The sequence below is a fragment of the Babylonia areolata genome, chromosome 27, assembly GCF_041734735.1.
Source record: "Babylonia areolata isolate BAREFJ2019XMU chromosome 27, ASM4173473v1, whole genome shotgun sequence".
Lineage (NCBI taxonomy): Eukaryota > Metazoa > Mollusca > Gastropoda > Neogastropoda > Buccinidae > Babylonia > Babylonia areolata.
In genome coordinates, this window is record NC_134902.1 from 10,434,861 (window position 1) to 10,452,531 (window position 17,671).

The window sequence follows — 17,671 nt, forward strand, 5'->3', positions numbered from 1 at the left end:
TGTGATGAGCCTCTCACCGTGAAACATGTGCTCTTTGACTGCTGGGATCAGCATGACGTCATTGCGCGGCAGATTCTTTGAGGACTTTGTTTCATGATGTCCCTCCGTGGATGCTGAGGGACTTCTGGAAAGAAGTGAACATTTTTAAATTGATTTGAAGGTTTTAAACTCTGGAAGGTCTTTGGAAAGCTTGAAGCAGTGACTGGTTTTTATTGGGTTTTTTTTCCCCTTGACTTGAAGTAGATGCAAACGTGGCGATAGTCTTGAGATGGCCTTAGTGGTTGGCGAGGCTCTAAGCACTATAATTGTATTTGATTTGGCACTAGGACTGCGACAGACAAACCTGAGTGTGGCTGTATAGGGGGGACTGGATATGAGCGGAATAATGCTACTTAAATGGTGCAGATGATGGGGCAGCAAAAAAAAAAAAAAAGAAAAAAAATTAAAGAAAATCCTGTATCAGTTCTTATGCAGACTGTGGCATTTTCATATTTGTTTGAAATAACTTTTTAGCAATTTCCATTTAAACCTATTTGATACATTTTTAGCATGAGAGTATGATGCCAGACTGTGTCAAATGCTTTCTGGAAGTCAAAGCAGCAATAAAGGCGATTCCTTCTTCTTTTTAGAGTATTGTCAATTATCTATTTAAGTATAAATATGTGATCTGAGGTCTCGTGTGATTTTCAAAAGCCTGCTTGTTCTTTTGATAGTAAATGATTGTCTTGGAGATAGTTTGTTATACAACTGTTTAATATTTCACAAAAAAAAGATTACCAAGCAAGTTGTTAAGTTATTTCTTGATAATTGCTTGGGTTTAATTTGTCTCCTGATTTGTAAATCGGTATGCTAATTCCTTTTTTCCACATATCTGGAAGTGTGCCCTTGTTAAGAATAGGCTGAAATAACAGTCTTAGTATTTGTGTTATTTCTGGTAGGCTAGCCTTTATGATTTTGTTTGTTATCCTGTCTTTTCCAGGAGTTTTTTGGTTGTATAAGTTTCTGGATGCATTGATTATCTCTTTTGTGGAAACTGGAAAATCAAAATGTTAGGGTGTTATGTTCGAGTTTATGTTTCTTAGTTTTGTATTTATTCTTGCTTTTGTGTTTTGGCTAACTTTGCTGTCTGTCCCAGTGATGTCTTCCAGATGTTTCATCCACTTTGTGTTACTCATGGGTCTGTAACTACTTCTTATAGGAGTTTCTGTTTGTTGAGAGATTTCTGTGTCTTCCGTACACTTTTTGGATCATTTAAGAAAGCTTCATTCTGGTTTTGTATGTGTATGTGTGTGTACATGTATCAGTACATACGTTTGTGTATGTGTGTGTGTGTTTGTGTATGTGAGTGTATAATTATGTGCGTGTGAGTGTGTGTGAATGTGTGTGTATGAATGTAAATGTGTGTGTATGTGTCTGTGCATGTATGTAAATGTGTGTGTATGTGTCTGTGCGTGTGTATGTGTCTGTGTGTGTATGTATGTGTGTGCGTTTAAATGTGCATGTGAAATTGTGTGTTTGTGTGAGTGTATATGGATGTAAATGTGTGTGTGTGTGTGTGTGTGTGTGTGTGTGTGTGTTTGTAAATGAGTGTGTATATTTGGGCTAGGAAATGTATGTCTACAGGTGTGTGTGAGGGCTGTACTGCAGTGATAGACTGTTGCTTTGTGTTGCAGAAGCTATGCACGGGGGTGATCCAGTTCTCTTACACGTGCATCCAGGACCATGCTGTATGGGGCAGTCTTTCTTTCTGGGAGCAGGCCTTCTATCAGGATGTGCAGAAACAGATCCGCCAGCTCTACCTGCCCCAGTATGAGGAACACCTGGTCACAGAGAAAGCCAGGGAGGAATCACACAGTCCTCTGTCCCCCAGAGAGGTACGTACACAGCATGGGAGATGGTGGGTTTTTTGGGGGGGATGCGGGGGGGCATAGGCAGAGGTGATGTCATCCCTCTGCACTCAAACATACATTATTTTGTATTGTGTTAGTTTTTGCTACAACAGATTTATCTGTGTGAAATTTGGGTTTCTCTTCCTCAGTGATCTCAGTTTTGATACCTCTTCACTTTCATGCTTTGGGGCTGCGGTTGGAGGGACATGGTGGCGATCTCCACTCTGGGGGAGATGCTTACTCACTCTGTTTCCACAACTAAGCCATTATTGTCATCAGTAGGGGGCTTAGTAGGTGGTGTCTTAAGTACATTAAATCAGAATAGGCACTACTGAACACCACCACAGTGACTCAGCAGCAGTGCAGGGTCTCCTCCGGTTTGTGGTCTCCTGGGAAAATGGGGTAGTATGTCGGTAGTGATCACTGGTTAGAGCACAGTGACTACAAGCAGTAGATTCAGCTGGACAGCAGTGACAAGCACACAGCCTAGTGTACTGTATGTAAGATATATATCGAGTTTGGGAAAATGGTTTTTATGCTATCTCTTATCTGTTGTTGTATTGTAGTGCAAGGGTGGGGGACTGTGACAAAGTTGCAGCATTACAATTGTACAAGTGTTGTATCACAGAATGGAGACAACTCAGTGTCATGGAGCCGGCCCTCGTCAGCCAACTCTGACAACAAGAAGTCCAGCGCTGTGACCCTGACACCACGAGAGATTGGGGCGCTGGAGATAGCTGCTGAACAGGTGAGGCCTCTGTTGTGACATCATCACCTTTGTCATCATCATCTTTACATCATCATTATTAGCATTGATTGATGTCATAGCATGTCATCTGACTGTCAGGTCACATTGCTACATCATCTTCACCAGTCCTATCTGTCTGGTAACATCACCATTATCATCATCAGCATTGGTCCTGTCTATCTTGCAGCACAATGATATCATCATTATCATCATCATCATAGGTATAAGTATCGGGATTGATGGTTGTGATTGTCATATAGTTAAGAATAACTTTTTTCTCAAAAAGAGAAACTTGACCAGGTGAAATACCACAAACACAGACAAGTGCCAAACACACTGAAGCATGATTGGTTTTGTGTGCTGACAGCTGAGGGTGTGGCCGACCAAAAGCCGCAGTCAGCAGGAGGAGGCAGAGAACAATGAGGAGTCGACCGTGTTCAGCCAGGCCATCCACTATGCCAACCGCATGGTCTACCTCCGTGTGCCACTTGACGCCAGCCGCTCACCCCGCTCTGCCTCACATTTTGATGGCGAGAACAGTAGCACTGTGACGGCAAGGTAGGGGAGGGGAGCAGAGGGAAGGATGGTGCATGCGTGGATAAAGTGCAGTGGTGGGGAGTGTATGTTTGAGCAAAGGATGAGAAGAACTTTAGCTGTGGGAAGAAAGGAAAGTGAGTTTGTTTTGTGTGTGCGTGACCATATATGTGAGTGTGCATATACATGTGAATGTGTGTGTGTTAAACAGAATCAGAATCGGAATGAAGTTTGTCAGTTAAACCAGTACAAGGTTCATAAGACATGCATGCACAGTCACATAAACCACACACAAAAAAAGTAAGTTAACAAGAAAATGAAATGAAATGTGAAACAAGAAATTACAGTATTCCGTGCTGTGATGTTTTGGCAGCAGTTTTAGACAAATTTTCCAAATATTCCTACAGATTTGTCTTCCAGTATCAGCTGACTGGGTTTGATAGTTAGTCAAAGGTATTTTTTAATTTGTATTGTTTGCAGTCATCAAAGAAATGATATCCCCATTTGTTTGACATTGTAGACATAGTCTTATTTCTTTGGGGATGTTGGAATATATATCCTTTTCTACTGTGAGATCATGACAACATGTTCTTAATTTGCACAGTGACTGTTTTTGATGATGATTAAGATATCCTTCTAGTAAATAAGGTTCGGCAATTCTGTATTCATGTGTGATTTTGACATAGAATGATAATTTTGATTTATTTTCAGATTTGTTTTTCTTCGAATATAATAATGCTAAAAAAACATATTCATATTCTGTTTTATTCATGATATCGGTACTAAGTCTGTGAATATTGAATGTGGACTGACTATTTCAGACTTGTCCTAAACCAAGATGTTGTAATATGATTCTAATAAAACTAATTCATGTTCCCTCTTTTGTCTCCTCTTTTAGCATATTGCCGTACATGTATTTAATATATGAATTTGCTCGTACCTGTGTTATGTGGAACCAAAATTTTATTATTTGACAAATCACTTTAAAAGTTCAGGGGTGTATACATCTTCACCGAGTATTGCTAAATTTATGCCTTTTTTGTGGACTCCCAATGTATGTTTAAAAAAGCTGAAATGAACATGTTCATATGGAAATGAACATAGGTTTTGAAAGGTAAAATTATTGCATGATTTTTCACAAGTGGGGAACCATATTTGTGCGCCATACATTAGAGTAGGTGAAACAAGACTATCAAATGATTTTGATATTGTATGTATTTTATGTTTTCATTCTTGAAAGTTCTTTTAAGACTGAAATGTTTTATTTCCTTGTTCTGCGAGGTTTTCAGAAGCCTTTTCAAAATTGCCTGATTTATGCAGTATTATTCCTAGATATTTATACTGTTCTCTTGTTTGTGGGTCTGTGTGTTTGTGTGCATGTGTGCGTGCGCAAGGGTGTAAGTGTACACAAATGTCAGGTGAGTTCTGTGCACGTGCGTGTGTTGGGGGGGGTGGGGGGGGTATGTGTGTGTATGCATGCCTACACTGTGGGAGCAAAGGAATATTGGAACATGCGGGTGTGCATATATATACCGTAAAGTTCGGTCTATTGAGCGCACTGGTATATAAGCTGCACCCACTAAATTTTGGAAAAAATTGAACTCTATACATACATAAGCCGCACCGGTTTATAAGCCGCCCTTATTTCCGGTATGGGAACACATACTGATACTACAGAAAAGCTGTCGATACTGTTGGTTATGAAATAAACACAAGCGGGAACAACACAAAGAAAAGCAAGCAAAAATACTGCTAGTGCCACAAAAAAATAATAAATAAACACAACGAAAATAAGATCCATAATTTAGGGATAGTCACATTTATTCATTGTCATCCTGCTCACAGAATCCACTAAAATCTTCGTCTTCAGTGTCCGAGTTGAAGAGAACCAGCACAGCTTCCTCTGCCATCTTGTTGCTGACTTAGCCTCACTTTCACTTCATGAACATGAAGGTGGAGGTCGCTGCTGGTTTGTCGCTTGCACTGTCGTCTGCTAGGTCGATCGCCTTCAATTTGAAGGCTGCATCATAGGCATAACGTCGCGTTTTCGGCATGATGAGGGTGTATGCTTGAGCAGAGTAGAACTGAATGCTGATCTGAAGGCTTTAATGTGTGCGGATTTGATTTATAAAACGTGAACAGTTAGCACACTATCCTGAAGCTCATCCAAAAATTCATGGACAGAAATCATGATTTTGGTGAGTTGAAGGGCAGCTAACAATAGACGAGAACGTAACACTCCTGGGATCGTTAAAATCCGCAAATAAGCCGCATCATTGTATAAGCCGCAGAGGTTGAAGCTGGGGTAAAAAGTCGCGGCTTATAGACCGAACTTTACGGTATTTGTATATATGTGTGGAGGGTTGGAGGGGGGGGATATGGGCGTATGTGTGTGTGCTTGTACAAGTAAGTGTGCCTCTGTGTGTGTGCGTGTGTGTGTGTGTGTGCCGTGGAAGCTGCGATACATTGCCTAGAACTGAGTGTGTGGAGGAGGGGGATTGGGGAGGTGCAGGGTGGTCGTGTGGTGTGTGTCCATCGAGATTGATGATGACCATCGTTGTCATCCAGCTGGGGGGAGGGTGGTGGGGGGGGGGGGGGGGGGATGCTCATGAGCCTATCTGTGAATGCGCAGATGGCTGAATAGTCCAATCTGCGCACGAAATGTTCGCTGACAGTTGGGGCAGACAAAGACAGGCATATCATTGTCAGGGAGCTTGTTTGCCTGTGACTTTCTGGCCTGCCTCTTCTGAACAGCTGCAGCAGTCCTGTTGGCCTCGCACAACTTGGCGCCTTTGTGCACAGCAGCGCGCCATTTGTCACGGTCCACTGCAGATTCCTCCCAGGAGTCAGGGTTGATATCAAACGCTTTAAGAGAGACTTTCAGAGTATCTCTGAAGCGCTTCTTCTGACCTCCGTGTGATCTCTTCCCTTGTTGCAGCTCGCCATAGAAGAGCCTTTTGGGCAGCCGATGGTCTGGCATGCGCGCCACGTGTCCAGCCCAGCGAAGCTGGGACTGCATCAGGATGGTGAAGATGCTGGGAAGGGTGGCTTTTGCGAGCATCTCTGTGCCTGGGGTCCTGTCTTGCCACTTGATGTTCAGTAGCTTCCTGAGGCATGTTGTGTGGAAGTGGTTCAGCTTCTTGGCATGTCGTTGGTACACTGTCCAAGTTTCGCAGGCGTACAGTAGTGTGGGGAGAACTACTGCTCTGTAGACCTTTATCTTGGTCTCAAGACTAATGCCTCTTCTGTTCCAGACATTTGCATTGAGTCTGCCAAAAGTTGCGCTTGCTCTTGCAGTCCTGACGTTCACTTCATCGTCGATGGTCGCATATCGTGACAGTGTGCTGCCAAGGTATGTGAACCGCTCCACCGCACTGAGTCTCTGACCGTTGACTGTGATGTTGGGCTCAACGTAGGGTTTCCGTGGGGCTGGCTGATGGAGAACTTCAGTTTTCCTCGTGCTGATGGTAAGGCCGAAGTTCCTGCTGGCAGTGGCAAACTTGTCGACACTGAGTTGCATGTCGGCTTCAGATCCAGCGTTGAGGGCACAATCATCAGCAAACAAAAAGTCTCTGATGATGTCTGTCATGACCTTCGTTTTTGCTTGAAGCCTTCTGAGGTTAAACAACTTGCCATCTGTTCGGTACTTTAGGCCGATTCCAACATCGCCATCTCTGAAGGCATCAATAAGCATTGCAGAGAACATGAGGCTGAACAGCGTTGGAGCCAGGACGCAGCCTTGCTTGACACCATTTGTGACAGCAAAAGGAGCAGATGTTTCGCCATTGTCCTGGACTCGAGCCTGCATGCCTTCATGGAATTGGCTGACCAAGGAAATAAATTTCCGAGGGCATCCGTACTTGGCCATGATCACAGTCCCTCTCTACTCACGGTGTCGAAGGCCTTAGTGAGGTTGACATAGGTGGAGAACAGATCAGCATTTTGCTCCTGACATTTCTCTTGCAGCTGCCTTGCAGCAAACACCATGTCGATGGTTCCGCGCTCTTTCCAGAATCCACATTGGCTCTCTGGCAAATGACCTTGGTCAAGGTGTGCTGTGAGGCGGTTTAGTAGGATCCTGGCAACTATCTTGCCTGCGATGGAAAGCAAGGAAATGCCCCGATGGTTATCACAGGCTTGCCGGTTCCCCTTTCGCTTGTACAAGTGAATGATAGATGCATCTTTGAAATCCTGGGGGATCGTCTCTTCTTTCCACATGAGTGAGTACAGCTGATGGAGCTTCTCAGTCAGCACAGTGCCTCCATCCTTGTAGACCTCTGCTGGTATGGAGTCTGAGCCAGGTGCTTTGCCACTGGATAGCAGACGAATTGCTTTCTGGGTCTCAAGAAGTGTTGGCGGATCGTCCAGTGCTTTGTTGATGAGGACTTGTGGGAGATGGTCTGTGGCTTCATCATTTATGGAGGAAGGGCGATTTAAGACCTTGTCGAAGTACTCAGCCGAGCGTTCGAGAATTTTCTCCTTCTCAGTGATCAAGGTATTCCCATCTGCACTGAGGAGGGGGGATGATCCTGAGGATGTGGGAACAACCCTCTTGTTGCCGTGGGTTCTTTACGTGTGCTAAGTGCATGCTGGACACGGGACCTTGGTTTATCATCTCATCCGAATGACTAGAGTCCAGACCACCACTCCAGGTCTAGTGGAGGGGGAGAAAATATCGGCGGCCGAGCTGTGATTCGAACCAGCGCACTCAGATTTTCTCGCTTCCTAGGCGGACGCGTTACCTCTAGGCCATCACTCCACATCTGTGCATGAGTATATACATTACTGAATTCTCCTTTCTGTCTTTTGTTGTTTTTTTATTCCAGTGCATGCAAATTTATGATTAATGGCACAGCAAACATGTGGGGTATCATTATGGACCAGTGTGCAGATGATAATTCCTTTGTAAAGAAGTTGAAACAGTTATCTGAACAGTGGTGGTTTGAGGCTTCCTTCTGTTAGAAATAGGTATGTGTATGGAAGAAGAGGTGTATCAGTGTGGATGAATTAACAGGAGACAAAGGAAGGAAGGAAAAAAATCAAACAAAGCAGACCTTGTGAATACAGCCATGTTTGTTTGAGTGTAGATGTGAAGTGTGTGTTAATCATTTATCTGTGTGTATTGGGTTTAGCTTTATGATCAAGCAGAAGTCAAGCCAGAATAAAAGAATCAAGCTATACCAATACATCCATGGTTATAGAATCAAAATCAACCATTGAAACCGAATTAAAATGGATGCACATTTGTCACAAGTACTGTTGACAGTTGTGCATGATCCTCCAGCTGACCATATCTGATCAGTCACCTGTTTTCCAGCATTGGGGAGAGTGACAGCTACGATGCAGAGAGCGGCTTTGATGAGTCGGAATCCCCAGATGTGGCAACCACTGTGACCAAGTTTGTGACCCGCTTTGTGGACAAGGTGTGTGCAGAGGGGGGTGTGACAGCGGAGCATATCAAGTCCCTACACCAGATGGTGCCAGGTGAGTCAGCCAGCTGCCTTTGGTGTAGTCCACCCTGCCTACATACAGCCTTTACTTTTTTTTCTTTCCTTTTTTTTCATTCAGGATTAATCATACTGGGGATGATGAGAATGCGACTATGGGGGCCTTTTTAGTTTGGGACTGCTGGACAAGGCTGTACTCTCATGTCAACCAGGATGAGAGTTACAGACACTTGCAGTGTCAGGAAATTTGAACAACACTCCCAAACATGCAGAGATACAAACACTTGCAGTCTGGAAATTTTGTTCACACACCCAAAGATACATCCATGACATGGATGACCTTTAACTGTGCGGTCCCAGTCGTGTCATTTGAGCCCATAGCACACTCAGGTGTGGGTAGGAGTGGGCCATGGGACAAAAAAACCCATCTTCGATGGAGCTTAAACCTGGGTCCTCCCACTCATCAGTCAGCAACGCTAACCACTTTGCCACAGAAACTGACACCACATTTGCAGTGTTTAGAAACAGTGATATCAGGTGTCTTCCTCTCCCATCTTCTTACAAGTCTGTATATGTATCTGGTTGGTGGATTGTTTCAAGTGGCACCATGTTAGAAGTAAAGCCAAGAAAGTGACATTGATGTTGGTTGAGCTGTGACCCTGTGGCGTTGTGGTTACAGGGGTGATCGCCATGCATTTGGAGACTCTAGAAGCTGTTAGCAGGGAGAGTAAGAGGCTACCGCCTATACAGAAGGTAAGTCACACCACTTGTCATGGTCTTCAAGATATCTCAGTGCTGCAAGTCATGTGGCTGGCTTGTGTTTTCATCCAAATTATCAATGGAATTAAGCCAGTATGGTCTCTGAGACAGTGTCAGAGGCAGGGCAGAACTGTTCTTCATTGTTCTGGTTTACTGATAACTTCATTGTCATTATGTCTCACAAGTAATATATCAGCTGTAGTAGTTTATCAACTATAAGGCAGTACTTTTTCCCTGACTTTGACCAATATGCCTTATGATACGGTGAATCTAATATGCAGTTAAAATCTGTCTGAACAAAGTTGTGAATAATATCAAGGTTGACGTTCAAACTAGGAAGTATGCCATTCAGAAGAAAACCATGAATCAGATTAAAAGAATTCACAGATAGTCCACTTTCAAACAAAATGGGAGCACAAATCACATAACAAGTGTAAAGAAGCTGTCAAAAGTTTGAACTCCATTCCTGAAACGTTCCCCCAGGAACTATTCGGGATCCTGAAATGACCATCAGGGGAAATTCTCAGACCTCCATCCCCCATGCTGTTTCGGTCTCCCCTGATGTCACCAAAGCACCCCCATCCCAACCCCCACCACCACTAAAACTGTTTTGCTTGTGCTCGCGGTGTGTGTGTGTGTGTTTGTGTGTTGGAAATGGTGAGAAAAGGAGGAAAAGAGTGCAGATCTGGAGAAAACTGTTTATTTTTATCAATTTATTGCACTCAGTCAAGGAAAGAAAAAACACTGTTTGCTTTTAGGTATCTTGAAGAATATGAATTTTGTTCTTTACTAAATAAAACTTCCTGGAATCAAGCTCTTTGATAGAGGGCATTAGGAATCTCCTGCACCCCCCACCCCCAGGACTGTGTCCTCACAGGTCCAAGTACAAACAGGCCATGTTCCCATAGGTCTGTGGCTACTGCTGAACACCAGACCACAACCTGTCAGTTATTTTGTCATGTCTGTTCATTATTTTGACAGGTGGGTTTTGTGCTGACCACTGTCTAACTGTTCACTAACTGTTAACTACAAATAGTATTCAGATTGCATTACTTTGTGATGGTTTTGCAGTATTAGGACTTATTGACATAATGTTACCATTACTGACCTCTGTTTGCCACCACTTACCATAGCGCAAGTGTACAGATTTCGTTGTCTGTGCATTTCTTTCATGCTAAATGAGTACCGCTGACCATTGCTGATGTCTATTCAGAAACTGTTCTGATCGTATTTGGGTGATGTTTATGTAGTATATACTTGGACTTCTTGACCTGATTTGGCTGACAAAAAAAAAACAACAACAAAAAAAAAGCAGCATTTTGTCATTTTATGCAGTGTCAAGTCTTCTTGATTTGGTATGACTATTTACAGACAAGTACTTACCATAAACCAAAAGCATACAGCTTGCGATATGTTAACATCTTTCTGGATTATGGGAGCTCTTGTATGCAGTATTACTACTTTTTGACTAGTTTTGTCCACTGGCAACAACTAACCATTGCTTATCATTAACAACTATCCAAATGTGTATGTATTATTGGGGGGAAAAAAGATCTGGGGGAATTATCTGAATTGTGGGATAGATCAATGTAACATAGATCTGGAGGGAATATAGACCTTGGGGCATCTTAACCTGGGGGATATAGATCTACCAAAACAACTTTGTGGAAACATGCATCTGGGGAAAACATAGACCCAGGGGAACAGACATCCTTCTAGTTCAGATCTTTCGTATGTCTATCATGTTCATCTAGGCAATTACTCACAAACTATTTGATGTATTTAGTTTAGATTTGGATTACTACTGTGTGTGCTTTGTAATTATTTTTCATGGGTTTCCTGGACCCCTGTCTTAAATATTTAATGCATTTTACAAATATTTAAAAGAAAACAAAAACAAAATTATATTCATAAAGCTTCATTCCCACATTAGAAACCCAAATTTTCTTTCCTTGTTATCAAATTCTAACACCATTTTGTATGCTTTATAAGGTATTCTGTGTTCATCATTTGTATCGACTAAAGCCATTACTTAATTCATTTAACACCAGAGAACAACAATATTGGGTTTCTGTCTGTCTTACCTCAGACGAGATCATATAGGTGTTTGTGTGTTCATCATTTGTATTAACTTGAGCCAGTACTTAATTCATTAACACCAGAGAACAACGATATTGGGTTTCTGCCTGTCTCACCATAGACGAGATCCTATAAGTGTTTGAAGGGAGACTCCTAGAAATTGTTTCAAAATACTCGTTAATTAATGTTTTTCACAGTGTATAGCAGCAGTGTCAAAACCGCACAATTCTGCTCCATACTGTATCATAGGCTGGATTTGCAAATCTTGCATATCTTCCAGAATGATTTCAGAGATTCATTTTGTACTAATGACATAGCATGTAACAATGCTTTTTTTTTTTCTCTACTTGGAGACTTCTACATAGAAATGTAAAACTCAAACGTATAAAAAAAAAACTTACATATTTGTATACATTTACAATGAGCTTTTGAATTCCGTTATATATTAACTCACTCAGTACGGCCAGCCCTCTCTTCTCCTCTACACAGACCCCTCGGATGTCCAGTGGGTGTCTCAATGACCCAACCTTTAGCTTCTGTCATCAGAATTGTGGTATTCTTTGTCAACATTCACCTCTTCAGTATAAGACTCTTCTGCTTGCAATATTTTGATGATGGTAATTGGGGTGAAACGCTGTTAACGTCGTCTCTTTCGCCGTTCGTATGGAGAGAGTTAACTTTTCTCTTACAGACACATATCCTCCCTTTCGAAACAGAATTGTTACTTTTACCCATATTCTTTTTTAGTCGTAAAGAAGCAGTGGCTCGTCGGAGAGAGAGAGAGACACTGACACTGACACTGATTTTATCGCCATTGGCAAAGATACCCTTTTGGCAAGGGGGTTACAAAACATAGTGCCTATAAGCATTGACCAAAATTGTTTGGCTGAAATAGAAGCATGTATCCAAAAGCTACTCTGTATACCCTATGTCAGTCTTGTGTGTCCTACCCAGTATACCCTATATGTCAGTCCTGTGTGTCCTACCCAGTTTTCCCTTTATTTCAGTATTGTGTGTCCTACCCTGTATATCCATTATGTCAGTCCTGTGTGTTCTACCCAGTGTACCCTTTATGTCAGTCCTGTGTGTCCTACCAGTATACTCTTTATGGAGTTCTGTGTCCTACCCAGTATACCCTTTATTTCAGTATTGTGTGTCCTACCCAGTATACCCGTTATGTCAGTCCTGTGTGTCCTACCCAGTATACCCTTTATGTCCTGTGTCCTACCCTGTATACCCTATATGTCAGTATATGTCAGGTCAGGTCATTAGATCTGCTACTGGTAACCTGTAATCCAGTACAACCTGTTCAGGGTCGGGTTGCCGACAACTAAACCGGCACTCCCACCGCTCCCTTCCGGGACTGGTGAGGCGGGTGGCTAGACACCCTTATGGAATTAAAAATGAGATCTGTAAAAGGGCGTCGGCTCAGGAGAGCCACCCACGGCCATCTAGCTCCACTGTGCTGTGTGCATGCCACACACAGTTGGCCCCCGGGGTGTGTCTACCCATGCATGCGAAGTCTGGATCCGGCAGAATCTGCGGAATAAACCTATCAGTTCAACAGAGAGGAAGGTGGTTACACCAACGCACTGTGGAGTGCAGAGAGCAAGATGAGACACCGAAAGGATATCTTGGTCATCCACTGCATCCATGCTCATCCTCCAGTCGTCTCGACTTAGTCTTGCCACTGGAAATTGGTGAACCCAGACGAGAGAGTGAGGTCGACATTGCGCAACTCCTGTTCACTTTAAACAAACTCATTGCGCAAGTCATCAGTCATCCTTAATGACCTTTCATCTTTCATCCTTTCATCACCCCCAAGTCCTGTGGCGACAGGCGAGCAGCGAAATGACAGGTGTGGGTACACTGGCAGTCGCAACCGCAGACCTGCACGCAGGCGGCTCAGGCCATAGGGTTGTTCTTTATTGACAGGAGCAGCGATGGAGCTTGGCAGCCGTCTGAGCAGCCCTCTTTAGGAATGCACTGCTCACCTCCCTGGCATGAGGAAGGGGCTAGAAAAGGTGCCGTAAAAATTGCCTGCTCCATATCACCCTGGCCAGCATACCACGGCTGGCGGGGACCCTACATCAGCGGTCGAAACAAAGAGAAAGAAAAGAAAAAAACAAGGATCGTTCCTCTCACCATTGGTGCTTGGAACATAAGGACAGAGATGACGCGGACAGACGCCAAAGGAGAACGGCACTAGTTGCATCCGAACTCGCCAGATACAACACCGACATCACAGCCTTGAGTGAGACTCGGCTTGCAGGCGAAGGCGAGCTCTATGAACGGGGATCTGGTTGCACCTTCTTCTGGAGTGGACGAGGAAGCGAAGAGCAACGTGAGGCTGGCGTTGGTTTTGCAGTAAAAACAGCACTTGTCAGCAAGCTAGCTGGAATCCCAAAGGGAGTCAACGATAGGCTTATGACCATTTAACTCCCACTGGCATCTGGCCATAAGCACCTCACCATTGTCAGTGCCTACGCCCCAACCATGACCAACCCGGATGAAGTGAAGGCAAAGTTCTACGAGGACCTTCACTCTGTCATTGCTGCTATCCCTAAAGCAGACAAGCTCATCATTCTTGGGGACTTCAATGCTAGAGTTGGCTCTGACTACATCTCCTGGGAAGGAGTGATTGGAAAGCACGGTGTGGGCCACTGCAACCCAAATGTATTGCTTTTTCTCCAGACCTGTGCAGAGCACAAACTGCTGATAACCAACACAGTTTTCTGCCCCCCTACCCGTAACAGGACGTCATGGATGCACCCTCGCTCAAAGCATTGGCATCTCATCGATTACGTCATCATCAGGAAAAGGGAGAGGCAAGATGTACGTGTAACAAAGACCATGTGCGGCGCCGAGTGTTGGACAGACCATCGCCTTGTAGTCTCGAAGCTGAATATTCAAATCCAACCCAAGAGACGCCCCCAAGGCCAGAAGGCTCCAAAACGGCTCAACATCGCTAAGCTGAAAAACATCACCATCAAACAGACCTTTGTGGAGCTGCTGGAAGATCGTCTGGAATCCGCCTCTCTGGACAACCAGAATGTGGAGTCTGACTGGAGGACCCTGCGCGAGCTGATCTATAGTACAGCTTCAGAGACCCTGGGACCCATGACCAGAAAGCACAAAGACTGGTTTGATGAAAACTGTGATGAAATCAAGCAGCTTCTGGATGAGAAACGCCATCTGCATCAAACCTACCTGAGCAACCCAAAGTCCACATCAAAAAAGGATGCGTACAATGCCACCCGCAGGGCTGTTCAGCAAAAGTTACATCAGATGCAGGATAAGTGGCTGAGTGACAAAGCTGATGAGATCCAGGGATATGCTGACAGGCACGATATGAAGAGGTTCTGTGATGCCTTAAAAGAAGTCTACGGCCCCACATCCTCAGGATCATCCCCCGTCCTCAGTGCAGATGGGAATACCTTGATCACTGAGAAGGAGAAAATTCTCGAACGCTGGGCTGAGCACTTCAACAGTGTCTTAAATCGCCCTTCCTCCATAAATGATGAAGCCATAGACCTTCTCCCACAAGTCCCCATCAACAAAGCACTGGACGATCTGCCAACACTTCTTGAGACCCAGAAAGCAGTCCTTCTGCTATCCAGTGGCAAAGCACCTGGCTCAGACTCCATACCAGCAGAGGTCTACAAGGATGGAGGCACTGTGCTGACTGAGAAGCTCCATCAGCTGTACTCACTCATGTGGAAAGAAGAGACGATCCCCCAGGATTTCAAAGATGCATCTATCATTCACTTGTACAAGCAAAAGGGGAACCGGCAAGCCTGTGATAACCATCGGGGCATTTCCTTGCTCTCCATCGCAGGCAAGATACTTGCCAGGATCCTACTAAACTGCCTCACAGCACACCTTGACCAAGGTCATTTGCCAGAGAGCCAATGTGGATTCCGGAAAGAGCGCGGAACCATCGACATGGTGTTTGCTGCAAGGCAGCTGCAAGAGAAATGTCAGGAGCAAAATGCTGATCTGTTCTCCACCTATGTCGACGTCACAAAGGCCTTTGACACCATGAGTAGAGAGGGACTGTGGAAGATCATGGCCAAGTACAGATGCCCTCAGAAATTATTTCCTTGGTCAGCTAATTCCATGAAGGCATGCAGGGTCAAGTCCAGGACAGTGACAAAACATCTGCTCCTTTTGCTGTCACAAATGGTGTCAAGCAAGGTTGCATTCTGGCTCCAACACTGTTCAGCCTCATGTTCTCTGCAATGCTTACTTCAGAGATGTCGATGTTGGAATCGGCCTAAAGTACCGAACAGATGGCAAGCTGTTTAACCTCAGAAGGCGTCAAGCAAAAACGAAGGTCATGACAGACATCATCAGAGACTTTTTGTTTGCTGATGATTGTGCCCTCAACGCTGGATCTGAAGCTGACATGCAACTCAGCGTTGACAAGTTTGCCACTGCCAGCAGGAACTTCGGCCTTACCATCAGCAAGAGGAAAACTGAAGTTCTCCATCAGTGTTGAGCCCAACATCACAGTCAATGGTCTGAGACTCAGTGCGGTGGAGCGGTTCACATACCTTGGCAGCACACTGTCACGAAATGCGACCATCGACGATGAAGTGAATGTCAGGATTGCAAGAGCAAGTGCAACCTTTGGCAGACTCTATGCAAATGTTTGGAACAGAAGAGGCATTGGTCTGGAGACCAAGCTAAAGGTCTACAGAGCAGTAGTTCTCCCCACATTACTGTATGCCTGTGAAACTTGGACAGTGTACCAACGACATGCCAAGAAGCTGAACCACTTCCACACAACATGCTTCAGGAAGCTACTGAACATCAAGTGGCAAGACAGGACCCCAGACACGGAGGTGCTTGCAAAAGCCACCCTTCCCAGCATCTTCACCATCCTGATGCAATCCCAGCTTCGCTGGGCTGGACACGTGGTGTGCATCCAGACCATCGGCTGCCCAAAAGGCTCTTCTATGGTGAGCTGCAACAAGGGAAGAGATCACATGGAGGTCAGAAGAAGCACTTCAGAGATACTCTGAAAGTCTCTCTGAAAGCGTTTGATATCAACCCTGACTCCTGGGAGGAATCTGCAGTGGACCGTGACAAACGGCGCGCTGCTGTGCACAAAGGTGCCAAGTTGTGCGAGGCCAACAGGACTGCTGCAGCTGTTCAGAAGAGGCAGGCCAGAAAGTCATAGGCAAACAAGCTCCCTGACAATGATATGCCTGTCTTTGTCTGCCCCAACTGTCAGCGAACATTTCGTGCGCAGATTGGACTATTCAGCCATCTGCGCATTCACAGATAGATTCATGAGCATCTCCCCCCCACCACCCTCCCCCCATCCCCCACCTGGATGACAACGATGGTCAGATAAAATTGGGTAGTGGTCAGCAGTGGTTGATGAATAGTCAAAGTCTTGATACTGTGTAAACATCATAAAATGCCACAGTCTGAAAACATTTTGGTAGTGGTCACTTGTGTTGGCAGTGGTCAGCAATGGTCTGTGATAGTTGCAGTAAATTAATGGGCCAGATCAAGTAATGATGCTACGTAAGTGTAACAAAATTAGACAATCTGAACGTTTGTGCAGTGGTCAGTAGAGGTCAGCATTCGTAAGTTAAAGGTAAAAAAAAAAACCCTGCCAATCATCATAATGATGCACCAATGTAAAAGAAAACTTTCCACTTGTGGTTAGTTATCAGTATCTGAATATGGGCAAGTTGTGGTCTTTGTTAGTCAGCAGTTGTCAGCAGTGTCCAGTTAGTGGTCTTGGTCAAATCCTGTCATGAAGTCCTTATACTTTCATAAACATCACAAACTGATGCAATTTGAACATTTAGCTATCAGCAATAGTCAGGTATTAATAATTTTTTTTTTTAAAGACCTGCCAAGACATAATAATACACAGAAGTGAAAAAATAATGCAATCTGAACACTATTGGGTAATGTTCAGTAGTGGTCAGCAGTGGTCATACAGTTGTAATCAGTGGTGAAAACATGCCAAGAGGTCACAATATAGCATAAATGTCAAAATATGGACAATGTATTGAAGAATAACATAAAAGCAGAAACGTTTGTGCATGTAAGATGGGGTGAGGGGTGGGGGAGAGGTTTTACATTTTGGGACAGGTTTTCAAATGGCGTTGGTGGGGGATCAAAACAGCATGTTGGGGACATTCCAGAAATTCCCCTGGGGAACATTTTAGGACATTGACTAGTCCCCCAGG

The 17,671-nt window shown here is 44.3% G+C and overlaps 1 protein-coding gene across 4 annotated transcripts in view; it reads left to right on the plus strand.

Moving 5' to 3' along the window:
* Positions 1–17,671, plus strand: part of LOC143301440 (myotubularin-related protein 13-like) — a 303,236-nt gene that overhangs the window by 119,323 nt on the left and 166,242 nt on the right. For all 4 annotated transcript variants that reach the window (XM_076615734.1, XM_076615735.1, XM_076615736.1 and 1 more), the window contains exons 17-21: positions 1,674–1,874; positions 2,518–2,637; positions 3,005–3,195; positions 8,489–8,655; positions 9,298–9,371. In XM_076615734.1, coding sequence (XP_076471849.1) covers positions 1,674–1,874; positions 2,518–2,637; positions 3,005–3,195; positions 8,489–8,655; positions 9,298–9,371 — 753 coding nt within the window. The remainder of the gene's footprint in view (positions 1–1,673; positions 1,875–2,517; positions 2,638–3,004; positions 3,196–8,488; positions 8,656–9,297; positions 9,372–17,671) is intronic.